Here is a 26,652-nt window from a genome sequence, read left to right as displayed (position 1 = left end):
GAACTTTACTGGAGCATCAATGATTGGAAAATGTTCAAAAACCAAACATATTATTTATATACACTACAAGAGCCCCCCCCTTTTTTCCTGCCCCAATTGTATCCAGACAATTACCCCACTCTTTCTGAGCCGTCCCGGTCTCTGCTCCACCCCCTCTGCTGATCTGGGGAGAGCTGCAGACTACCACATGTCTCCTCCCACACATGTGGAGTCCCCAGCCGCTTCTTTTCACCTGACAGTGAGGAGTTTCACCAGGGGGATGTGGCACGTGGGAGAATCACGCTATTCCCCCAAGTTCCCCCTCCCCCCCAAACGGGCACCCTGACCGACCAGAGGAGGTGCTAGTGCAGCGACCAGGAGAGATACCCACATCCGGCTTCCCACCCGCAGTCATGGCCAATTGTGTCTGTAGGGACGCCCGACCAAGCTCGAGGCAACACGGGGATTCGAACCAGCGATCCCCGTGTTGGTAGGCAACAGAATAGACCGCTGCACTACCAAGACACCCCCACTACAAGATCTTGACATGGTGAAAAAAATAATTCAAGGTACAACGTAAAGCTCCCCAACACATTTCACAGGGGCTGGAAACTTTTATGCTAGACTTTATTTTACTTGGATTCTGTCTGTTCATGTATATTCCTCACATCCCATCCAGTTCAACATACTGAGTCTCACACCAGGACAACTTACCTCCCTAAAAACTGCACCTCTCCTCTGTGGTGATGTGGAATTGATTTGTACTTTCCAATTTCTCCCTCCGGCCGCGTGACATTCAGACCAGCATAGTGCACCCTGCAGGAGGGAAAAGCCTGATCAGTACAAGAAGGTGTGTCTGACCTTGGACCTAGAAAGTTGCACTTTCAATTCCCAAAGTGCTGGAAATAATCTGAGTTGTCAAAATGAACGAGAACACGATTAATTAAACAAGTGTGATGGTCAGGTGAGCTGCTCAGACGGTGAGGATGAGGATAGACTGGTCTCTGTACCCATGACAAACAGCCAACAAAGCTGCTTTTATTCATTTATTTGGGGGGGGGTTCCCCCTTTTTCTCCCCAATTGTATCCGGCTAATTACCCCACTCTTCTGAGCCACCCCGGTCGCTGCTCCATCCCCTCTGCCAATCCAGGGAGGGCTGCAGACTACCACATGCCTCCTCCCATACATGTGGAGTAACCAGCCACTTCTTTTCACCTGACAGTGAGGAGTTTCACCAGGGGGACGTAGCACGTGGGAGGATCACGCTATTCCCCCCAGTTCCCCCTCCCCCCCGAACAGGCGCCCTGACCGACCAGAGGAGGCGCTAGTGCAGCGATCAGGACACATACCCACATCTGGCTTCCCACCCGCAGACACAGCCAACTGTGTCTGTACGGACGCCCAACCAAGCCGGAGGTAACAAGGGGACTTGAACCGACAATCCCCACGTTGGTAGGCAGCAGAATAGACCGCCACAGCACCTGGACACCCACCAAGCTGCTTTTATGATGCCTACTTTCAAGTTGTAAGATTAATGACCCTGCCAGTGATAAACGTGACTTTCTACCTATTTGGGGTGGTTAACTCCCTTTTTTAGTTGATTAAAAATAGAAAAGCATTTTTCCTCTGTTCAACTTTCATAAATAAATAAGACCCGGTATGTAAAAAAAAAAAATTCTAGATTTTTCCTTTAAACCAGTAAATTGTCTTTAAATATGCAATAACGCAAAAAGGAGGAGCAGTTAAACAAGATTTTATAACTGCTGTGATATCATTTCTGATTTTGGCACATTTACTGTACTATGATGATTTAACAACACCTTTACTCATGACTTTATTCTGTCAAAACAATAAGCAATCTGAAGTCAGACGAAAATGGTATTTCTATTACACGCCACCAACAAATAAACTTCAACAGCAGGCGTTCTATGATTGCTATGCTATGTTGTTTATATGTGATATACGTATGTTGTTTATATAGTATATATGTTGGTGATGTTATATATGTTTATGTTATATATGTTGGTGATGTTATATATGTTGTTATATGTCATATATGTTGTTTATAGTATGTTATATATATGTTCTTTATATATTATATATGTTGGTGATGTTACATATGTTTATATGTTATATATGTTGGTGATCTTATATATGTTGTTTATATGTTAAATACGTATGTTGTTTATATATTATATATGTTGGCGATGTTGTATATGTTGTTTATGTTATATACATATGTTGTTTATATATTATATATGTTGTTTGTATGTTATATACATATGTTGTTTATATATTATATATAGTTTGTATGTTATATATGTTGGTGATGTTATATATGTTGTTTATATGTTATACATGTATGTTGTTATATATGTTATATATGTTGGTGATGTTATATATGTTGTTTATATGTTATATATGTTAGTGATGTGGTAAAAGAGAAACACAGGTAGCAACTCAAAAGCCGCTGTCAAGATTTCCAGGTAATACAGCCTGAATAGTGTAGCACGATTCACTGACTACTTACTGCCACTTCCACTAAGCAGCCCCCGGAGTTCAACCTTAAACTGTTAGAACGTCAGTTCAACCCTGTCTTTCAAGCACAACAACAGAAGAGTTTCATTTGGGAAACTGCTACAGAAGAGCCACTTCCTAGACCTTGCTACAGAAGGTCCACTTCCCAGACCTCGCTACAGAAGGTCCACATCCCAGACCTTGAGGATTTGGCACTGTCAATCTGCAGCATGTTTCCTTACATAGGTTCAGTTTGAGCAGCTTCTCAACTATGAAACACATCAGATCAGTAGAGAAAAAGACTGACAGAAGAAAGTCTTCCAGTTCTTCCACTTGGTTTAGAGACTAACTACACCCGAGACCATTTTAGTGACTCTGCTGACATCTACAGGTTAAAAACCATGGAAACCCTGCCAAAAAATTATCCTAACAGAGAGGAAATCACCTACACCCCCCTGCTTTCAGAAGCGGCTCAGTGAAATGACCATGATCACACAGACGGAGAGAACACGCTTCCATAAATCCAAAGCACCCAGTAGATTCTTGAGCATATGGGCTGGATTCAGTGACTAGCTCAAAGAAAAACATTTTCTAACAACAGTCTGTAGTGATGCAACCCGGTACTCTACCTTTTATCTGGACTCTTGTAATACCCTACTGTGTAACTTCTTGAAAACTGCTGTGATCCAAGTTATCTTAAATACCTATACATGTCTGGCAGCTTTTTCTTTCTTCCTTTTTGTTGTTTTGTTTTTTTGTCTGTTTTTTTTTTTAATCTTGTTTGCGTGTGTCTTGAATATAAAACTGAAAACTGAAAGAAAGAAAAAAACACACCGAACCCCCCCCCCCAAAAACAGGCTGGTCTTGGTACTCTGGTATGCTAGCGTAGCAGGATAAACACAGCTGCAGGTAATAAATTCAATAATGGCTCCATTAGCTATACAGACAGGCAGACAGCTCTGTCAGTGCAAGTTCTTTGGCACAGCTCCATCCAACAGAGCCGTTATTAATGCTGACGTCTCCGTTGAAATAGGACTACGTGAGGCACTACCCAGGTGTCTGACTGTTGAGTAGCTACTTTGTGTGAGGCAGACCCACAATCTCCACATGTACTCGAGCGTAACAGAGTCTTGTCTGGAAGAAAGCTTTTGTCACTTGTTCTGTGACTGGTCCATTGGTGTCAAATGTACCGTAGGCGAGTCTGGGAGAGACAGTTTGTCCTGGGACAGACAGTTTATCCTGGGAGAGACAGTTTGTCATTTTGTTTGAGCAGCTACTTTGCGTTACGCAGAGCCACAATCCAACAACTGCCGTTCCCGTGAATTTCCGTGGTTAACAGCAGAACGACCGGGATGTCACGCCTACCTAAAACCACAGTGGACCGTCAAAAATATTGAAACAGTCCCAAACAATGTCCGCAACTTAAAACTACTAAAACGACCATGAGCGGTCATTTTGACCACCACGGTTTTTAAACTCTATATTGTGTCAAGATAAATACTCAGTTGAGATATTAATGCATTACATATGTTAGTATGTCTGTTATGAAACTAACTGACACCAAAATTAACATTTTAACAACTTTTGATATTAGTTTCAAACAATTTAAAATGGCCGCTATCCAACGCCTGTAAATACTGCAACGCCTCGGTGGTAGCCATAGTGTGTCTGTAATGGCGTCTGTAACCAGACATGTTGGACATAATCACATCCAGTTTAGACTATCTTCTGCACTGGAGGGCGCTAGTGTGTTTCTAGAACAGAGCAACGAACTTCACCAAGGAAATGATGTGACAACACACGTCATAAATACTGACATGACGCACATCATCAAGCAAAAATTACGAGATGGTCATGTTGACCGCTCATGGTCGTCTTAGGTAGATCTTATCATAACTTTTTTGCATGTGCAATTGATCTAAAAATCATTTCAAATGTAAACATATGCAATTTTAGGAGCATTCAGGGAGCAGCAGGTCTGTATCTTTTTTTCCGAAAAGTTATTAAACTTTGAAAATCCAAAACTGTCAGAATGACGGCCTTGGTCGTTCTAGTGTTAAAACAGTGGTACTTATGGATTAGATTTCAGGGCATGTTGTTGGTAGGGCACTGCCTCCATCTGGCTGGCCTTCTGACTCTTCTATGCCTCTACATTATAATGTTCCTTTTCCTAATTTCTTTTCTATAAATTATTTCTTCATCTTATTGTGTGTGTCTTACTGACTGTTTTTATGCCTAATCTGATGATGTTTGAATTGCCTTTGTGTATGAAATGTACTGCTCAATTTGCCCTAGTCTTACTAACAGAGCAGGTTGGTGGCTAGTAGTCAAGATGTTGGTCTGAGTAGCGCTCCTCAAGTCACACAGAATGTGAGTTACTTAAGATGTGACTGTGTTTTGGCCTTCAAGCTTAAAAACAAACCAACCCGAGGGTTTAGGTCTGAGTAAGACTAACCGATGACTCTCCCCGCATCACCATCTCCCTAACCGGCAGCTAAACAGAGAGCTACCAGGAAGGGGTAGGGTTGGGTTCAGGGTTAAAATCAAAGTAACACACACACACACACAGTAAGCTGTGTGGAGAAAGGAGTTGTGGGAAAAAAGAGCAGGTGTGCCAAGGTGAGCAGTTCATAAGGTATGAAAACCATAGAAACATGCACGTAGAATCTTCTAGGTCACCAACCTGTTCCACAAGTCGTCATCCTCTCCCCCCCAGCCCCAGAATGCATTGGGAAAGCCATTGATCTTACGGAACTGCTCCACAGTAAGACCGCTCACACCACCAAAGAACTCGCTGTAGGGAAGTCTGCAAAAAAGAAGAAAAAAAAACTCATATACATGAGAATGAACAAATTCTTGATGAATCCCATCCAGTGCAAGACTAGAACAACCACAACACCGGCATCAAACAGCTTACTTCTCCCTGGTAAGAGAGCGGACTTAACACTGAACAACAGTGTACCCAATACACAAGTATTTTAGCAACACAGCTACATACCAGACCTCCCACAACCACTGAAACAAGATCTCTAAAACCACCACCAGAACTCAACTGCACTGCTTGTGTTAAACACATCATATTCACTATTCAGCTGTACACCCATCAGCCAAAACATTAAAACCACTGACGGGTCAAGTCAGTTTTATTTGTAAAGCCCAATATCACAAATTACAAAAATATCACAAATTACAAATGTGCCTCAGGGGGCTTTACAGCAACACAACATCCTGTCCTTAGACAGGAGGATCTCTCTCCCAAGATGCACAACGTACAATGATGTTGTGTTTACACAATTTACACAATACAACGCTGAAAGAGGATAACACAATTATAATGGACTTAGAACATATATGAAGAATATGATGGGGAGGATGCCAAGCAGTGTCCAGATGCCAGCAGAACAGACCAGGACCTGAGCCACGTGACCACCATCACCATGTAGACCTGACAGGAGGACAGACTACACATGCACACAGGGAGACTCACACCACACCATTCACATACACGGGAGAAGAGACAAGAAAAAACATTAGCCACACATCGCAGTGAGAGAAGGATAAACACAAACACGATAACAAAATTATATGGATTTAGTTAAAAATATATATTAAAAAAATGTGATGAGGAGGATGCCAAGCAGTGTCCGGGTGGCGACCATCATCACCATGGAGACCTGACAGGAGGACAGACTACACACGCACACAAGGGAGACTCACTCAGAGAGAGAAAAGACATGTGAGAGCAGAACAGTTTGCAGTAGTCAATAATCTACACTCTACACTCTATAATCTATACTCTGTAGGCTATAATCTATATGCTATAATATATACTCCATAATATATATAATCTATACTCTATAATCTGGTCGGCAGAACGGTGGTTGGTAAATTCATCGAGATAGAAACCGACCCGCCATGCAGTACAGGTTGTGAAGCACTCAACCTAAAGGCAACTAATTGTAGGTTAAGGCAAAAAGATGAGTTTTAAGTTTGGATTTAAGGGACTCAACAGACTCTGATGGTCATATGGCAACAGGCAGGTTATCCCACAACAATGGAGCCCGATAGGAAAAGGCCCTGCCACCAGCTGACTTCTTTTTAACTTTGGGTACACACAGGAGCCCTGTATTTTGAGAGCTCGAGATGGAATGTACGGTTTAAGGAGATCAGACAGGTAGGATGGGGCAAGCTCATTTAGGATTTTATAAATCAGCAGAAGCACCTTGTATTCTGATCTAACATGAATAGGAAGCCAATGAAGGGAGGAAAGAATTGGTGTAATATGGTCAAATTTCCTAGATTTAGTTAGGATTCTGGCGGCACAGTGGTGCAGTGGTTAGCGCGGTCGCCTCGCAGCAAGAAGGTCCTGGGTTCGAGCCCCGGGGTAGTCCAATCCTTGGGGGTCGTCCCGGCTCATCCTCTGTGTGGAGTTTGCATGTTCTCCCCGTGTCTGCGTGGGTTTCCTCCGGGTGCTCCGGTTTCCTCCCACAGTTCAGACATGTAGGTCAGGTGACTCAGCCGTGCTAACTTGTCCCTAGGTGTGAATGTGTGCATGTGTGTATGTGTGTGCGTGTGTACGTGTGTGTATGTTGGCCCTGTGTGATGGCTTTGCAGCCTGTCTAGGCAGTCTCCTAGCCTGCCGCCCAGTGACTGCTGGAATAGGCTCCAGCATCCCCATAACCCTGAGAGTAGGATAAGTGGTTCAGATGATGGATGGACGGATAGTTAGGATTCTAGCAGCAGCATTCTGAACCATCTGAAGACTTTTAGTACTAGCGTGTGGCAGACCTGAGAACAGAACATTACAGTAATCAAGTCTGGATGGAACTAACGCATGCATTAGAGTGTGTGTCAACCATGGACAGGAAAGACCGGATTTTAGCTATGTTACGTAAGTGAAAAAGGCAGTCTTGGTGATTTATTTAATGTGCTTATCAAAGGCTGAGCAGTTTCGGTGGAGTGACAGGTCCTGAAAGCCAACTGAAAAGGCTCATATAGAAAGTTTTCTTCTATATTGGCTCAAAGTTGTTGATACACAACTCTCTCTAGTACTTTAGAAAAGAATAGAAGATTAGAGACTGGTCGATAGTTATTAAGAGACCCTGGATCAAGGTGTGTGTTTTTTTTTAAGCAGAGGTTTAACCACAGCTGTCTTAAAACTGCTGGGAACAATGCCAGTAGTAAGAGATAAATTAACCATGTCTAGCATTGTAGGTCCCAGGAAAGGCCAGAGGTCTTTAAAGTTTTGCTGGTAAGGGATCAAGTAGGCAAGCAGTTGGTTTAGAAGCTGACACGAACTTAGTCAAAGTATCAAGAGAGATAGTCTCAAAAGCTGTAATTAGTGGAACTGTCAGTGACTCATTGTGTAGATATGAATTTAGTAAGACAGGATCTGCAGGAGTAGATGGAGTTGAAGAACTTATTTTGTTTAAGATCTCATCAACCTTATTGCAGAAAAAATCTAGAAATTCATGGGCTGTGAATGGTGAGCAGCTAATAGACGACTGCTTTTTAGTAAAATTAGATAAAGTGTCAAAGAGAAATCTGGGGTTATGTTTATTAATATTAAGTGAGAGAGACACGCTGTTTTTGCAGCAGATAAAGCACGCTTGTATTTCAATAAACACTCGTGCCACAACAGGTAAAAAATCACCAAGAATTAGAATCTCATCAGAGTGAGTAACAAGACCTGAGACAAATTCTCCAAATTCCTCAAGAAATAATGAGTAATAATAACCTTAATAATAACTTTATCTATATAGCACTTTTCTAAAACGATGTTACAAAGTGCTTTACAAAGAAATAAAACCAGACAGGGCAAAATAATCTCAGCCCCTTTACCACTTGGTGCTGGCTCTTTGGAATCTCCCGTAGTCACCCATACATTAAAGATCTGGGTACAGTTTCGTGAACATTTTGGGTTGCAAAATGCTTCACTTTTGGCTCCTATTTTTGCAAATCATCTTTTCACCTCCTCTATGTCAGACCTGGCTTCAAAAGCCTGGCATGGGACCAGCATCAGAGTTGTGAAAGATTTATATATAAAAGCGGAGTGTTTGCATCATTTGAACAACTGTCAGAAAAGAATGCCCTGCCACACTCCCATTTTTTTTCGGTACCTTCAGATTAGATACTTTGTACAAAAAAGCTATCACCCTTTCCCAGAGCAACCTCCAAGCACCCCCTCCGATGCTCTTTTAGGATCTAATACTAGTCTCAAAGGGGCCATCTCCAGGATATATGGTGTAATTAACACTATTAACCCACAATCTCTAAACAACCTAAGACCCAGGCCTGTCTTTTGCAGAGGACCAGTGGACTTCAATTCTCGACCTAGTACACTCCTCATCTCCTTGTGCTAGACACGGTCTAATACAATTCAAGATAGTTCACCGTCTTCATCTCACTAAGGAGAAACTGGCAAGGATATAGACAAACATTGATCCCACCTGTGATCGATGTAAGACTACCACTGCAAACTGGTTCAACATGTCTTGGTCATGTTCAAGCCTTCAGATTTTTTGGGAAAAGGTCTTTGAATCCCTTAGTGACATGTATAATATGACAATTGTACCTCAACCCATTATTGCCCTGTTTGGACTGAGGCCGGAGGACGCAGTGTGGTTGACTGAAATGTGAAATATGGTTGCCTTTACTATTCTGTTAGCTCCACATCTCATCCTCCTCAACTGGATGAGAGCGGTGCCACCATCCCATACAAGATGGCTTAAAGAGACGATGTTTTATCTGAGGCTTGACAAAATCAAATTTACATTGAAGGGGAATGCAAATAAATTTGAAAGAGTCTGGAGGCCTTTTCTTACCTACTATGATAACCTAACCCAAATAACAGACTGGGACAGTTCATAACCTCATCATTTCTTGGTTGGAGCAGAACTGTAGCAGTACAATTAAGAATTAGTTTAAAAAGATAAAAAAGTGTATTTTTTATATTATCAATTTATTTTTCTTTTCTCCCTTGTCTGTGTTTATGTGAATGAGGTCATTGTATATCTGTCGTATATTTATTTGTACTTGATGTCATTTCGGAGGATGCTGGGGGGGGGGGGGTTGAAGACATGTTAGGGAGCAGGGGAGGGATGGGAATTATACTGGATTTATTTCATATGTCGATTCTGTGATTTGTAACATGCAAAATGCAATAAATATAAGTTTAAAAAAAAGAAGAGTAAGACCAAATATGTAACAGTTAAAATAAAAAAGTGTAAATAAATAAAAACAAATAAACATTTGTAAAAGCTTTCATAAAAAGAAAAGTTTTAAGACAAGATTTAAAAGAAGCTAGAGGTCCGTGGTGGTGTAGCGGTCTAAGCATCAGCTTTGTGTCGATGCAGTTGCCCACTGGGGACCGGGGTTCTCGCCTCGGTCGCGTCAGATCCGACTACGGCCGGACTCGATGAAGCAGCAATAATTGGCAGCGCTGTCTTCGGGAGGGGGGCGGAGTTGGCTTGTGTTTCGTCACATGAATGCGTCTCTGTGTGTGGGGAAAAAGCAGTGGTTCGGCCTGGATTCACCTTGTCACGAAAGTGGCGAGGCGTCTCCTTTGATAATGCCGGCCGGCGAGATGCAGTTGGCGAACGCATGCAGTACGAGGGTGGGTGTTTGAACTAGAATAGGGATCGATTGGCCACTAAATTGGGAGAAAAAGGGAAAAATCAGAAATAAATTTAGGGGAAAAAAAATAAAAGAAGCTAGAGACTTGGTTTGTCTTACTTCAACAGGAAGAGAGCTCTATAGTGTGGGGGCTCTAACACCAAAAGCCCGACCACCTTTTGTAACAAACCAAGACCTGGGAATAACCAGCAGGGCTCCATCTGCAGGTCTTAATGGTCGTGGGGGTATATACCAGGTCAATAAACCACAAATATATGTAGGAGCAAGACCATTTAAAGCCTTAAAAGTGAGCAGTAAAATATTAACATCAATTTGCAATATAACAGGGAGCCAGTGTAGGGAGGTACGCACAGCAGTGATATGGTCATGCCTCTTTGTCTCGGTAATGAGCCAAGCAGCGGCATGTAGTACCAACTGCAGACGGTGGACGGAGCCATTGCTGATACCAGAATAAAGTGCATTACAATAGTCGAGCCGAGAACAGATAAAACATGTACAACTTTTGCAGATCGGCAATTGATGACTGCACAACATGTTGAATTTGATTATCAAAACCGAGGTTAGCATCGATTATTACCTCAAGATTCCTAGCAGCCTGCTTAAGACCACCTGACACAACCATCTTGTTTATTTGCCTGAGCTACATGAGCATAAGAATAGCTGGGTGGAGAAGCTTCATTTAAGGGAAGGAAAACATTTGGTTTCAGCCATGTTTCATAAAACCCAATCATATCACAACTATGTTCAAGAATCAGGTCATTTATCAGTAAGGCTTTGGTAGACAGTGATCTGATATTTATGAAACCAAATTTAGGCATCTTGTGGAAGTGATCAGTAGTAGGCAGAACTTTAGAGCTACCAATAGGTGAAATATTAATTTGAATTAGACACCCTGTGTTATTAGTTGACAATTTTGAAGACCTATGATTTGAATGATATGTGTTCACACTTTTAAGAACATTAAATGTTTGGTTGTGTAGATTATTAGGCACACTGTTGCACATTTCACCACATTCAGGAGAGGAGCGCTTGGGAGCAAAACAGCAGGGTAGGGAGACGGTCTCAATGTTATAGACCAGGCTGCCAGTCTAATGAGAAATTCTCTGACTAAACATATGAACTACATTTGTTAACTCCACATCCGCACTAGGTTTAAACCTAGCAGGCTCTCTAATCACCTGCAACCTGCTGAATGATAAGTCCCTAGTGTCAAACTAAACGTAAACAGCTATCTATATTGCTAGACAAAAGAGCGGCGCGGTCCCCAGTAGGGTGGATGCCGTCCACTTTCAGCAGGTAAGAGTGGCCCCATAAAGAAGGCCAGTTATCAACAAAACTGAATCCCTGCTCATTACAGTAACGAGCCAGCCAGCGGTTCATTGAGGTGAGCCTACTGTACATCTCATCATTACCCCTCACAGGTAAGGGACCAGAGACAATTAATTGATGCCGACACATCTTTCTGGCCATCTCAAGCGTCCTGATTAGGCTGGCTTTTGTGATCTCTGATTGCTTCATCCTAGCATTATTGGTGCCAACATGAATAACAATGTTGCTGAAAGTAGTGGTGCTGTGTGCCTGGGTTCCCTGACTCTCCCTCTGTGATGCCAGCACCCTAAGATTAGCCTCTATGTCGGAGACTCTGGCCCCGGGTAAACAGTGAACCAAGGCTGGTGAAGCTAATCTAACATTGCAGGTAATGGATCACTGTATTACTGGCGTGCATTGCTTTACTCTGTCGACAGGAGCGGGAGAGACACTCTGGCCGGTAGGACTACCAACAGGGCTGGTGAGTGTCGAAAACCGGTTTGCAGTCGGAGAAGTGACTGCAGAGCAGGCCACACGACTGATGGCTGGCGATGACAAGTGACAGGTGAAGTGAATAACACTGATTATCTTGTTCCAACCCACAGAAGTGCTACTGTAGTCCAACTTGCTGAAAAAGTTCATGCTGACTCACATTTCACCGACCACATTAACTCTGTGGACACCACATCAAGTTCACCAGGGAGGATGTGGAACATGACAGGTTAGTCTTCTTACACTGTGACATTACAACTGGTGATGGGGGACATTTGATTGTTGATGTTTACCATAAACCAACACATACTGATCAGTACTTAAGGTTTGACTCTCATCATCTACTGGATCATAAACTAGGAGTCCTCAGGATGCTGTACCACTGAGCTGACAACGTCCCCACCAACACAGCGGCTGGGGAAGGGGGGAAATCCTACATTAAACAGGCCCTGGTTAAGTGTGGTTATCCTAACTGGGCATTTGTCAAAGCCAGGAAGACGCCCAAACAGTGCACCAGCCAATCGAAGAGAGGAGGACAACAGCTGTCTAAGTGTAAACCAGTGGTGATTCCGTATGTGGCGAGGTGTTGGAACAGTTGAGACGCGTATTTTCTAAACACCAGGTCTCAGCTGCTTTCAAACTCCAAAACATGCTGCACCAGAAGTTGGTCCACCCTAAGGATCAGGTCCCCCAGCACAAACAGAGCAATATGGTGTACACTGTTAAGTGCCAGGAGGATTGCCGTGACTTGTACATCGGGGAAACCAAACAGATGCTGGTCAAGAGTATGACACACAGGAGAGCTAACACTCCACAGTCTACACCATCAACAGGCCAGTACTCCACAGTCTACACCATCTACATGCCAGGACTCCACAGTCTACACCAAGAGGCCATCTATGTGAAGAGGGAACGACCATCCCTGAACTGGGGGGGCTAAGAGTACATCTGTCACCATCTTACAATGCTGTGATTGCAACTATTACCCCAATCCTCTGTGAATAGTACACATGGCCACTGTAAGTAGTTAATGCTCACAGCAATTTGCATATGAAACCGATCGTTGTTTTTGGTCTTTATGTCACTGTATTGTCTATAAGTGTTGTAATAGTAGTGGCTAATTAATTAGTAGGCTAGCTGGAAGCTAGCACACTTATGTTCTACCCATTATTTACCTTCTTCTTTATTTTCCAATTTTTTGGACCCTACCTCTGCATATCCAAAGGAGTTGAATCAAGTGCAACTGGACTTGGTATATATCCGTGAAGACGTTTCGCCTGGTCTAGTCAGAAAGGCACGAACTAAGGAAGCCTCTTGGATGAGAGGCGAAACGTCTTCACGGATATATACCAAGTCCAGTTGCACTTGATTCAACTCCTTTGGATCACCATGACCTGGATGAATGAGAACATTCACACACACACACACACACACACACACACACACACAGACAGACAGACAGACAAGACAGAGAGACGCCTTCCATTTTAGTTAGATTGTTATTATTCCGAGGAATTTTGAAATGTATAGTTATAGTTAATATATCAAAGCATGCATTTAGTTAAGAATAGTATTTATAGAAGCGTTTTTGACGTCCATCACTCGCGCATGTCCCGGAACAGTTATGCTTCCATTTTATTAAATCTATCAATCCACACGACGCCCCCCCCCCCGTGTTTTTTTACGCTTCGAGTCTATTTTTGTCGCACTTAGTGAAGCGTAAACTGCAGAGACAGCTGATGAAATCACACAAATATCTTGCTGTATTTGTGTTTTGAACTTATTAACCGTATCTACATTGACTGATCAAGGCTCCCAGTCAGTCTGTGAGCTTGCCTGCTTCAGTACAGACAGATTCCCCTCACTTGCTACAGTGGGTGTGGAAATAAAATCAATCAGTACATAAAAACACTGTTGCTTTCTTCCCATGGAGCTGAGTAAGCCTGGTGAGGGCAGGTCAGGCTGGTGAAGGCAGGTCAGCCGACCGCCGTCCACTCAGCTCCCCAGCAGCTGCTGCTGACAGACAGCTGAGACGGGCGGACGTCCAAATGCAGACAGCAGTCAGTATGGATTCAATGACAGAATCACCTACGTGCCGCTCACATCTCGCATCCCTCTAAGGTCGTCCATGAACAAGAGTGACCGCAATGTGCAACACAGCCCAAGGTGGCAGTTGCATGGCGCCATGGGAAAAACATTTATTTTATATCATTTTTAAAATGTAATCTTTTCAATGTCTTCAATTCAATGTCGCTTTTACAGTAAAACAACCATCAATACCACTTTCATTACAAGGTTTGGTTTGTTATTTGTGACCCTCAACACATTGAAGGTTGCATTCACACCTTGTAAACCAGGTATCAGCATCAGAATACTTTATCATCCCCGAGAGGAAACAAGTATGTGCTGATGAGCCCTTGATGGCAGTGAAAACACTGACAAAACGGGGTCATAGACAATGTGAGTTGATCACAGTCCTTTTTAATGAATAATTAGCTACAACTTACGATGAATGACCCACTGAGAGATTGAGAGAAATTGTAAAATTAGGTTTTAAGACTGAAATCTAAATTTTCTGTCGTACGTCCTATTACGGGTGTAAGAAAATATCGATACACTCGATTATGGCGATATTATCTTTTGTGACGCTGTATCGATTCTCAAAACCACTATACGGATTTTTAATTGTTTACATGTAAAGGCTCGTGACAAACATGTTGTGTTGTGTGTAACCACATGACCGCTAGATAACAGTGTTGTAATCTATCTTCAGCCATTTGACTCTTCCACTCCAACCCAACAACGTGAACTGAGACAGGAAGTAGCATAAGCACAAAGAACACAGGCCTATGAAATCACAATATATCACCTTTCTTACAGTATCACAATATATCACCTTTCTTATAGTATGGCAATATATCGCAATATATTGAATTGTAACCCTGTATCGTGATATGTATCGTATCGCCAGATTCTCGCCAATACACAACTTATTGTGTCCACCATGTTCCTACTGCTCCAAGCTCTCTCATGACACATCAGTCATGGCTTCTCCATCTCACCAGGCACTGACTCACATGTACATGTATTTGTCCAGCTTGGCAGCAAAGTGGCGCGGCATCTGCCCACAGCCGTAGTAGTTACGGTCGTTCTCTGGGATGTGGTCAACGTCATGGAAAATAAGGCAGTCCCAGTCCAGGTCCTTCATCGCCTCCAGAAAACCCACATTGAACAGCATGGCCCTGTTGAACGGCTGGCTTCCAGTCTGGACAAGCACACATACACAAATAAAGAGATAGAGCTGTAAAACAACAGAACACGGCTGCTTAACAACAAACAAGGCAGCAAAACTAGAATTAAGACATTAAAATAGAGAAACAATGGTGTGTTTTTGATTGACGGGGTTCTTTTATGGGAGCAACGGCCTATCTCTGGCTGGCCACCATACTGAAAAAGGAAGTTACGCCAATGTAGCAGATACCGCGCGATTTCAGTTGGGAGTGGAGCCGAGCTGGCCGAGCTGTCCCAGTAGGATTGCTTTTGCTATTTGCTTAAGAATGGACATTCATAAATGGTTTCAATCGCCAGTCTCTTCTAACATTATATTGGAGGAATCAGATTCCGCCTCCAAATCGGACACTGCACCCAAGCTCCTTGATGTTGATGCCGATGGAGATGGCACCACCGGAATGCAGCCTAGCACCAGCAGCGTCTGCCATGGATCTGAGACTCGCCCAACTGCTTCAACCACAGGAACAGTATTTGGACCACAACTGTCTGTTGGATGATCTTGACACGGACAAGCCTAAACAGGTTGTGTTGAACAAATATCCAGTCAAAATGTTTGGTGCAAAAAAACGATCACTCTCCTCTAGCTGGTATAGGAACAGGGACTGGCTTGAGTACTCGACTCAGCATTTTGCTATCTGTGCAGGAAATTCAAATTGGTTTCATCTGATGCAACCTTTTCCATTAGGGGATTTAATGACTGGAAACATACCATTGAAACTAGCAAGGGTTTAAATAAGCACGCAGCTTCAGAAGAGCATTTCGCCTGTGACGCAATGTGGAGGGAGTCGGAAAAACATAGAGACAGGGACAGAGAAATCCACTCTCGTAAATTCAGAACAACTGGCACGCAACAGATATTACATGTCAGCCATAATTGATATGCTCGAGTTTTTAGTGGTGAATCAATTGCCCTTACGTGGAGATAATGCTAGTTTTGACAGCACGCTGCTAGAAGATCATGGCTCCATTGCGCTGTTCATGTCTCTTTTCGAGTACACCATGCATAAAAATCCAGAACTGACAAAGATTACAAAAACAATTCCACAGAATGCACACTATACCAGCCCACAGATACAAAATGAGATTATTGAACTGATGAGCGATGTTGTGACAGATGATACAGTGAGACAAGTAGGGGATAGCTGGTACACAAAAAAGGTAGATGGGACACGGGATCCTATAGGCCAAGAAAACATATCTTTAGTTGTGTATTTCGTTGACGAAAACTACAGGGTATGTGAGCGCCTCTTGGTAATGGCCATGTCGGAGAAGGGGGATGCAGAGACATTAACAGGCGTGATCATCGATGAGCTCACGAAAGCCAGACTTAGCCCCAACAAAATCCTGAGTCAGGTTTATGATGGTACGTCACTAATGTCTGGGAGACATGGTGGAGTGCAGAAATTGCTACAAAACAAACTGGATCGTGACATACCGTATGTCCATTGCTTTAATCACCAACTTCATTTGGTGGTGATTCATGCCATGTCCAGTGAAGCAGCTGTTGAGGAATTTTTCAGCGTACCAATACGCTGTACAAGTTCATCAGGAAGCCAACTGTCACTATTCAATACAAGGGCGAGACCCTGAAACGCCTCTTGGACCAGAGATGGACTAGTCATGTGGCAACTGTCAATGTTGTGGTGAAGAGTTTCCCCCAATATATCCACATTACTGACCGAGGTGGAGGGGAACACATGAGGCTGTGGAGCTAAGGTGCGGGTCGAGGCTACTGGGCTACTTCATGCCATATCGCAACCCAGCTTTTGTTTTATTGCACAATTTGTTCAGAAAGTTTTGTCACTTTTCGAGCCGCCAAACAGACTACTACAAGCCAAAAATATGGACTTGTTCACTGCAGTTACACTTGTGAACAGTGCATCCAAATGCTTACAGAAACTGTGCACAGAAAATGAGTTTACTGCACTACGGGATCTCTGCGCTCCCTCTCCAGCCACTGACGAGACTGTGCCTGTGACAGATCCCCACTGTCCAAGCAAGAGAAGACAAACACTTAACAAGAACCTTTGTGAATTTGTAGTTGAAGAAACAGTTGGACAGCCACCGAGCAACACAGACGAAAAGACTGAGTTAATGAGATTATTTTACAATGTAATCGATACTGTACAAGGAGAGATGGATGCGTGTTTTGAAGAGTGGAGTAGCGAGCTCATTGGCGCGCTGGCTGCTTTGAACCCAGAGGCTGAAGAGAAATTCATGGATCCATCGAAGGTAACCCCTCTCCTGAGATTAGCTGGCACTGAAATGTTTGAATCGGAATATGCTGTGGCTCGTGAGTTCCTAGTGAAGATGACGGAGATCTCGATTCCCCTCAAAGATGGAAAATGGACAATAGCCAACATACTCAGTACATTCCACTGTGCACTCCAGGCCATGCCCACTGTCATCACAGCTTATACCCTTGCCCTAACTTTGGGGGCATCTACCGCAACCTGTGAAAATTCCTTTTCAACGCTTAAAATGTTTTTCTCCAAGCATCAGTATAGTATGTTGCACAAATGCAAGGCTCAGCTTATTCAGCTTGCCTTTAAGCCTAATACATCGGGACATATTAAATCTATTTGAGACCAGTTTGGTTAGTATGCGACCTCAGTATAGTTAGTATGCGTCAGCGCTGCATGAATACAATAGCATATCGGATTATCAAAAATATTTAATAATTGTGCCCCCTCATGCAGTTCATATGCCCCACTGAAGACTGAGCCCTGGCGACGGGTCTGCTTTAGGTTGCAGTCAAAACAGGAAGTGTTGCATATTCTTGTCGCTACCCGATCTGAGTCAACCATGGATGTGAGTCGCACATGCAAGAGTGTAAAGGGTTTACCCAGCTTTATTATATTATGAAAATAAAGACAGGATTAGGGTTAGACCAAAATGGTTGCATAGCAAACCTTCATTTTGGAAAGTGCAAGTTCATATTAGACTCAGTGGCATTCTAGCAAGGGTCCGCCTAGGAGGCTGTGCATCCACAGACTGACAGGCAAAACATTTTCATTAGGTAGATTTTCTTTTAGCTTGAGTGCCGCCTATTTAAATCTTTTTTTTTCCATATTTCCTGTTCGATTGACTTGAATGCTGCACAAAATCTTATAATAGCAGGAAAAGCACTTTTTTCTGTGTGTGTGCATGTATCTGTCTGCTGCTAATCTCGCATACTACTGGGCCTGTCAGCCTAATACACTTTGTGCACAGCTATGACTGTATGATCAAGGACCTCTCATGGTTGCAGTGATTCAAAACCTTTGAAAAACCTTTTTTGTACCGCAACTGAGTGCTAAGTCCTCAGCTGGTTTTTCATCTAAGTTCGAGTACAGGAGAAGGGCAGATACGCAGGCAGTGCTTCTGTGTTTTCCCTTCTCCCCGTAGGTGAAAAAGGGGGTGGTTTGTTGGCAAGTCCAAGAACTGGAGAAGGGGAGCTACGCCTGGCGGGAATCTGCACTGTACTGAGTGCACTCTTCTAGTTTCCTCTTCATGTTTGCTTCGCTGTGGCAGAGTGACTCCTGCCCACTGATCTCAAAAAAAAAAAAAGACTGGATCGAGCAACTCGCGATATGAAGTGAAGCCGGCATGGACGACTTGGCGGCCATCTTAGGAAGACTAAGAAGCGATCAAATTGCATTAGAATTGCCAGCTAAAATGTTGAGTTGCAGCAAATACCAGTGCTCGAACCGCACAGGGTCGAAAAAAACTGGCAATTCAGATAATATAACATTTCACAAGTAAGTACCCTTTTTTATTTGACTCTTGCATTTAAGATGCCATAGCAACTGCTGTTTTAAGATGCCTTGATTTGTCAAACTGTTTTTCCCGAGCTGGCTCCTCAGACGAGTGCGTGACAGAAGGACACTGAGCGTGCCACTTGCAAGGGAGAGAGCGGTGCGTCCTGGCTTCATCAGGCCGTTGCTCGCCATCGCTGCAACACGCTAGCTCGCTACCTAAGAAAATGACAGTATACTAGGCTACTTTACGATCACCTATATGTGCAAGCAAGACTATTACCATTCCCAATGAGTCTGTTGTTTGTAAACAACAGAGTCTCATATTCTCATGTTCTGCATCATGATCTTACATTTACATTTAGAAGTTTTGTTAGCTGTTTTCGCAGCTTCTTGCCAGCTAGCTTTGCAGTGCATTCTTTGCCAAGATGATGCAGTCGTATCTTGCAATAATTACAAGATTACTTTTATAAGATTAAAAACATGATTATCTGTGACAGCAGTGTCGAACATGTGAGGAGCCAGCTCGGGAATTTTTTTTGACAAATCAAGGCATCTTAAATCAGCAGTTGCTATGGCATCTTGAATGCAAGAGTCAAATAAAAAAGGGTACTTACTTGTGAAATGTTATATTGTCTGAATTGCCACTTTTTTTCGACCCTGTGCGGTTAGAGCACTTGTATGCGCTGCAACTCGGCATTTTATCTGGCAATTGCAATGCAATTTTATCGTTTTTTTGCTCTACCTAAGATGGCGCCGATCAAGTTCAAATGGCCTTCATAAATTGGCGGCACGGAGTTATGGGTTGCGCGATCCAGTCTTTTTTTTTTGAGATCAGTGCGCCTGCCTGACTGTGTTGCAGGAAGTAAATCGGTTGTAAATAACCATAAAAAAACAAAATTCGAAAGTGAACACTCCAATTTGCTATGATAGACTGTTAGCGGTAGCATGGTGGTCTATTCCATTGCCTACCAACACGGGGATCGCCGGTTCGAATCCCCATGCTGCCTCCAGCTTGGTCAGGCATCTCTACAGACACATTGGCTGTGTCTGTGGGTGGGAAGTCGGTTGTGGGTATGTGTCCTAGTCGCTGCACTAGCGCCTCCTCTGGTTGGTTGGGACGCCTGTTTGGGGGGGGGGGACTGGGGGATAGTGTGATCCTCCCACACGCTACATCCCCCTGGTGAAACTCACTGTCAGGTGAAAAGAAGCGGCTGGTGACTTCCACATGTATGGGAGGAGGCATGTGGTAGTCTGCAGCCCTCCCCGGATCAGCAGAGGGGGTGGAGCAGCGACTGGGACGACTCGGAAGAGTGGGGGGATTGACCAAGTTCAATTGGGGAGAAAAACGGTGGGGGGGGGGGACAAAAAACTGTGGAGTGTATTTTGCACTGAAAAGGAATTGTGGATTTGTCCCCCATTAGCTGTACTGTTTTCTGAGCTGTTTTCGTTTAAACGGTGACTAAAAAAAAGAAGAAGAGTGACCTGTCTACTGAACAGGAGCACCTTCAATACTTGGTACCAATAACTTTTATCAAACTTCAAAATGATAACCTGCCCTTTGTAGGCTTACAGTGTTATCTTCTCTCTGCAGCTGGAAAGTGCTATATAAAATGCAACTTGACTGACTGACTGACTGATTGATTGATTGATTGATTGATTGATTGATTGATTGATTGATTGATTGATTGATTGATTGGAAGTAGCATGCTCATCACCTGCCATATTAAAGTGGCTTACTTAACAGATGCAGCGAGACATATTTCACTAGCCAACATGACTATAACTGTCAGTATCTCCAACCTGTTATTTTCTCCTGGGGACTTAAATAAGGCATCAAACCTCAGACAGGCCGTGTGGAGACAAACCATCATTACAGTAAAGTGTCTGCTCAAGTGCATGCACACACACACACACACACACACACACACACACACACACACACACACACACACACACACACACACACACACACAAATGTACCTGTTCGATGACGTAGTAGGCAAACTGCAGCCGTTGTCTTTGCAGCATCGGCGTGAGGTGTTGGAAGAGGATGGGGAGATGTTCGTGGCGATTTCTGAATGGAATCAGGATGGCCACCTAAACCAGCAGTAGTCATTCTAAGTACTTTTTATGAGTCAGAGTAATTTACGGCCATGGTAAGAACTGGCAGAGCTGTAGCAACTGAATATTCATTGTTCCTTTCTGTTAAGCCACTATCAGCACAAGTGTCATGTGTCGCTGTGAATATGTATATATGTTTGACCACATAGACTTTAGTCATTTGTGGGAATAATTATTGTGTTTCATGCCAACAAATGATAATCGTAATACTGGCTATAGAGTGGAAAATTACAAATTAATTTTTCTCAACAAATTAAGAAGTGAACAAGTGATAATTGGACACATGGCTCAACCTCAAAGAGCTTAAAACAATAAAATAATAATAAAAAATTATAAAAAATTGGATCAAAGTACCAGTAACCAAGCAATATAGGAGCACACACATACACACACACACACACACACACACACACACACACACACACACACACACACACACACACACACACACCTTCCAGCGTGGTTTGCAGTCCTTTGGTTTCCAGTGGCCCCCAAAATTGGAGAATTTCAATTTCAACTCCTCTAATGGTATTTCTGTCATGTTAACTTCCATAGGCCCCTCTGTGGAGAAACGTCACATGTCACACACACACACACACACACACACACACACACACACACACAAACACAAGTGTATGGTTAGAGTTGAGAATCTCACAATGACACGTATTCATATCACTTGAACTGCTAAGCTACTGTCATTAGATGAAGATGGAAGATAGATGAAGATAGATGAAGATAGCCAAACCCTTGTATGGCAGCCTGCCTCACTAACCACAACTTAACCACAACCTGACCTACAGCCTAAACCTAAAGGCTGAACTAGCACCAACTCATCCAGGAATGATGCTACTGTGCTGTGGCGCGGCTCTGCTGTTGGCATGTAACTGATCCTGCAATACTGACCACAATTTTATTCAAGGGCAAGCAACATGTATATATAAGAGTACTGGCTATTAAAAATGTCACGAAAAGGAGGCAAAAAAAAAAAACACGCAAAAGGAGATCATGATTACGAGGGCGAACATTTGAAGGGTGAAGAAATAAACAACGCCATGGCCGCCATAGATGCCAACCTCGAGGAGGGAGGTGGCGAAATATCGCACTCGGGTGAGAATAGCGATCATGATATAGTGGGAGCCATAACTTCCTTGAAAAGAGGAATCTATAAGAAAACTAATGTGATGCAAGCAACAATTCTTGACATAAGAAAGCAGGTGCAGGAAAGCACAGGGCACATTACGCATGCAGAACAACACATTTATTTTTTTGGGGGGGATTTTCCCCCCTTTTTCTCCCCAATTGTATCCGGTCAATTACCCCACTCTTCTGAGCCATCCCGGTCTCTGCTCCACCCCCTCTGCTGATCCGGGGAGGGCTGCAGAATACCACATGCCTCCTCCCATACATGTGGAGTCGCCAGCTGCTTCTTTTCACCTGACAGTGAGGAGTTTCACCAGGGGGACCTAGCGCATGGGAGGATCATGCTATTCCCCCCAGTCCCCCCCCCCCCCGACCAGGCACCCCAACCGACCAGAGGAGGCACTAGTGCAGCGACCACCACACATACCCACATCCGGCTTCCCACCCGCAGACATGGCCAATTGTGTCTGTAGGGACGCCCGACCAAGCCAGAGGTAACATAGGGATTTGAACCAGCGATCCCTGAGAACAACTTATTTCTGACACTGAAGACAAGGTTAATGGGCTTATATCCAAAGTCAGCACATTGGAAAGCACCATTGAAACTCTTACCAACATAGTGGAAGACTTGCAATGCAGAAGCCGACGGAACAACAAAGGACTGGTGGGCCTACCGGAGAAGGCAGAGGGCCAGGATACAATTACAAACCTGGAAAAGTGATTACCGAAAGCTCTGGGACTGGGAGCACGGGAGGTCTTGGTAATTGAGCACACTCATAGAATTGGCGCCCCGCCAAAAAATGACTCGCACAAGACATGTCCGAGAAGAATTATTATGAAGTTCTTGAACTTGAACCTGGAAGCTGTGTATGCTGGCCGCCTACAGAGGAAAGCCAGCAACATCAGCAAAGACACAACACACCGGGGTCACAGTCTGTTCGTTCCCTTGCCATCGGGAAAAGATACCACACCATCAAAACCCGGACTAACAGGCTGAGGAACCGCTTCTTCCCCAGAGCTGTAGCTTCCATCACCCCCCCCCCCACACACACACACACACACACACACCTGCCTATAGCTGCTGAGGACTAACTGGTACTAAAGCCACTGCAACAATGGACAACTATGTGCAAACAATAAAAGATAGCAGCGGCTTTTAAAGTTCAAAATAGTGCATTGGTTATTCACTATTTTGAACTTTAAAAGCTGCTGCTATCTTTTATTTTCTTATCATCATTTTTACTACCTCACTTATTTATACTAAATGTTATTTGTTCTTGTTTTTATCTTCTTTTTTTTAAAAAACATTTACCTTGTCTAGTGTTGCGGGTCTGAGTCACCAAACGAAATTTCTTTGTGTGTACACAATGACAATAAAGCATCTTATCTTCTCTAACTTTAAAGACAGGGAGCGAGTATTGAAGGCAGCCAGAACCAAAGGAAAAATCCTATGCAACAACGAACAAGTCCCTTTTTACCCAGACCTCTCCGCTGGTGTACACAGGATGCAGCGCGGCTATGATGAGGTGCGAAAGAAGCTGTGAGACAAGGGGATCCATAAGCACAGACTCATCTCTCCGGCACAGCTCCTGATGAAGCACGCAAAGAGGTCTCTCACTTTCCAAACTCCAGCTGAAGTGGACAAGTTTGCCCAGTCTCTCTGAATGATCGAGGCAGACCTGACGATGGAGCGCTCCGTCAGCAGAGTATAGCAACAATACTGATTATACTATTTTACATCACTTCCACACAAGGTAATACGATCATCCTTTTTGTTTATCCTTCTCCGTTGGATAGGACTGCGTTCTGTTTCCCTTCCATTCTCATGGCTAAAACATGTGGACAGTGGGCTTAGGGTTAAGGTTAGGGTGATGTGGACAGTGGGCTTAGGGTTAGGGTTAGGATCATGTGGACAGCGGGGTTAGGGTGATGTGGACAGTGGGCTTAGGGTTAGGGTGATGTGGACAGTGGGCTTAGGGTTAGGGTTAAGGTGATGTGGACAGTGGGCTTGGGTTAGGGTGATGTGGACAGTGGGCTTAGGGTTAGGGTTAGGATGATGTGGACAGTGGGCTTAGGGTTAGGGTTTGGATCATGTGGACAGCGGGGTTAGGGTGATGTGGACAGTGGGCTTAGGGTTAAGGTGATGTGGACAATGGGCTTAGGGTTAGGGTTAAGGTGATGTGGACAGTGGGCTTGGGTTAGGGTGATGTGGACAGTGGGCTTAGGGTTAGGGTTAGGGTGATGTGGACAGTGGGCTTAGGGTTAGGGTTAGGATGATGTGGACAGTGGGCTTAGGGTTAGGGTGATGTGGACAGTGGGCTTAGGGTTAGGGTGATGTGGACAGTGGGCTTAGGGTTAGGGTTAGGGTGATGTGGACAGTGGGCTTAGGGTTAGGGATAGGGTGATGTGGACAGTGGGCTTAGGGTTAGGGTGATGTGGACAGTGGGCTTAGGGTTAGGGTTAGGGTGATGTGGACAGTGGGCTTAGGGTTAGGGTGATGTGGACAGTGGGCTTAGGGTTAGGGTTATGGTGATGTGGACAGTGAGCTTAGGGTTAGGTTTAGGGTTAGCGTTAGAGTGATGTGGACAGTGGGGTTAGGGTGATGTGGACAGTGGGCTTAGGGTTAGGGTGACGTGCACAGTGGGCTTAGGGTTAGGGTTAGGGTGATGTGCACAGTGGGCTTAGGGTTAGGGTTAGGGTGATGTGGACAGTTGTCTTGGGGTTAGGTTTAGGGTTAGGGTTAGAGTGATGTGGACTGTGGGGTTAGGGTTAGGGTGATGTGGACAGTGGGCTTAGGGTGATGTGGAGAGTGGGCTTAGGGTTAGGGTGATGTGCACAGTGGGCTTAGGGTTAGGGTTAGGGTGATGTGGACAGTTGTCTTGGGGTTAGGTTTAGGGTTAGGGTTAGAGTGATGTGGACAGTGGGGTTAGGGTTAGGGTGATGTGGACAGTGGGCTTAGGGTTAGGGTGATGTGCACAGTGGGCTTAGGGTTAAGGTTAGGGTGATGTGGACAGTGGGCTTAATACAGGTTGGAGAAAAGAGAAAACAATGACATTTATGCACCCAAGCAGTGGACAGTTTACATGTCATTTGCTTACAAGGGACGTTCACTCATCATGGACTTTACGTGGCCAACAGCTGCATTATTCCATTCCTCTGATATTTTCTCCATCCAGGCATGTGATTATTTGTTGTGTGCCCCTTTGACTGTTGTGTACAGGTTGCAAATACTACATAGTTCATTTTTACAAAATGTAAGAGGTTAGTTAGCATTTGGTTAAAGCAATTAGCACTAAAGAGTAGGGAACAACTTATAGAGAGAGAAACGGTTCCTCGTAGGTTTTGGGCCCATGTTGTCCATAAGTGGTAGTTATAGAGTGGGAGAGGAGCAGGGTGTTCAGTGGACATGGGCTCCACTCCATTCGGGGGCGTTTTTTGATTCTTTTATTTATTTATTTATTGATCTATCTATCTGTCTATTTGTTTGTGTATTTATTTATTTATTTATTTATTTATTTAGTTAGTTAGTTAGTTAGTTAGTTAGTTAGTCTTTTCAACTTTTTGTCTGTAGGCTTGTTTTCATCAATGTAGTATTTTACCAAAGCGATTCTGAGGACATATTATATAACTAATGTCTAATAGTTGGAAGGTAAATTTTACCTCATGGAACTGCACAGGTTTGAGAAAAATTACAAAAGTGAAACAAGTGACGCGCAGGATAAAAGTGTTGAAATCAAAAATAGTTTTCTTGCAAGAAACCCACCTGCTGAGTGGGGGATATTTCCACAATAAGAAGACAGCAGGGCTGGGTGCTGTATGATCCCTATACCAAGGGTTATGATACTAATTCATAAATCTGTCCCACTACAGATCCAAAATATAGTCAAGGACCCTGCTGGTACATACATCATGGTCCAGGGTATTTGAAAATATAAATCTGATAAATATGTATGGCCCAAATGAAGATGATCCTACATTTTACAATAATCTGTTTCTGACTGTTTCAAATCTCCCTGGCCAATACATGATAGCTGGTGACTTTAATTGTACATTAGACCCATTGAGGGCAAATCCTCCGGCTTAGATAATACTCACACCAGATCAAGGAAGACAATACACCATTTTATGAAAAAATTGAATTTGTTGGACATTTGGAGACATGATAAACCAAATGCAGTAGAATATATTCCTGTTATTCCAACACTTATGTATAAAACTTACTCCCGTATAGACTACCTTTTAGCCTCAGCATTACCTGTATATTACTTTTATATAGTATACTGGCTACAAAATCATTTCCCTGTAAGGGACAATAAAGATACTTTGACTTTGACTTGTTTCCAAAATTCATGAATGTCATTATAGCAGTATGGTTCTATCTGACCATGCAGCTATATCTTTGAGTTATAAAGATAGTAAACTTGG

The 26,652-nt window shown here is 43.5% G+C and overlaps 1 protein-coding gene across 1 annotated transcript in view; it reads right to left on the bottom strand.

Annotated features, from left to right (window-relative positions):
• The window catches only part of b4galt6 (UDP-Gal:betaGlcNAc beta 1,4- galactosyltransferase, polypeptide 6), a 90,855-nt gene that overhangs the window by 5,293 nt on the left and 58,910 nt on the right, over positions 1 to 26,652 (bottom strand). Inside the window, exons 4-8 of the mRNA XM_056277519.1 lie at positions 21,536 to 21,645; positions 20,944 to 21,060; positions 15,010 to 15,197; positions 5,181 to 5,303; positions 694 to 795 (exon numbers count right to left, since the gene is read on the bottom strand). Of these exons, the coding sequence (XP_056133494.1) occupies positions 694 to 795; positions 5,181 to 5,303; positions 15,010 to 15,197; positions 20,944 to 21,060; positions 21,536 to 21,645 (640 nt within the window). The remainder of the gene's footprint in view (positions 1 to 693; positions 796 to 5,180; positions 5,304 to 15,009; positions 15,198 to 20,943; positions 21,061 to 21,535; positions 21,646 to 26,652) is intronic.

The sequence above is a fragment of the Lampris incognitus genome, chromosome 3 (genome assembly GCF_029633865.1).
Source record: "Lampris incognitus isolate fLamInc1 chromosome 3, fLamInc1.hap2, whole genome shotgun sequence".
NCBI lineage: Eukaryota > Metazoa > Chordata > Actinopteri > Lampriformes > Lampridae > Lampris > Lampris incognitus.
This window is presented reverse-complemented; position numbering and strand designations above follow the sequence as displayed.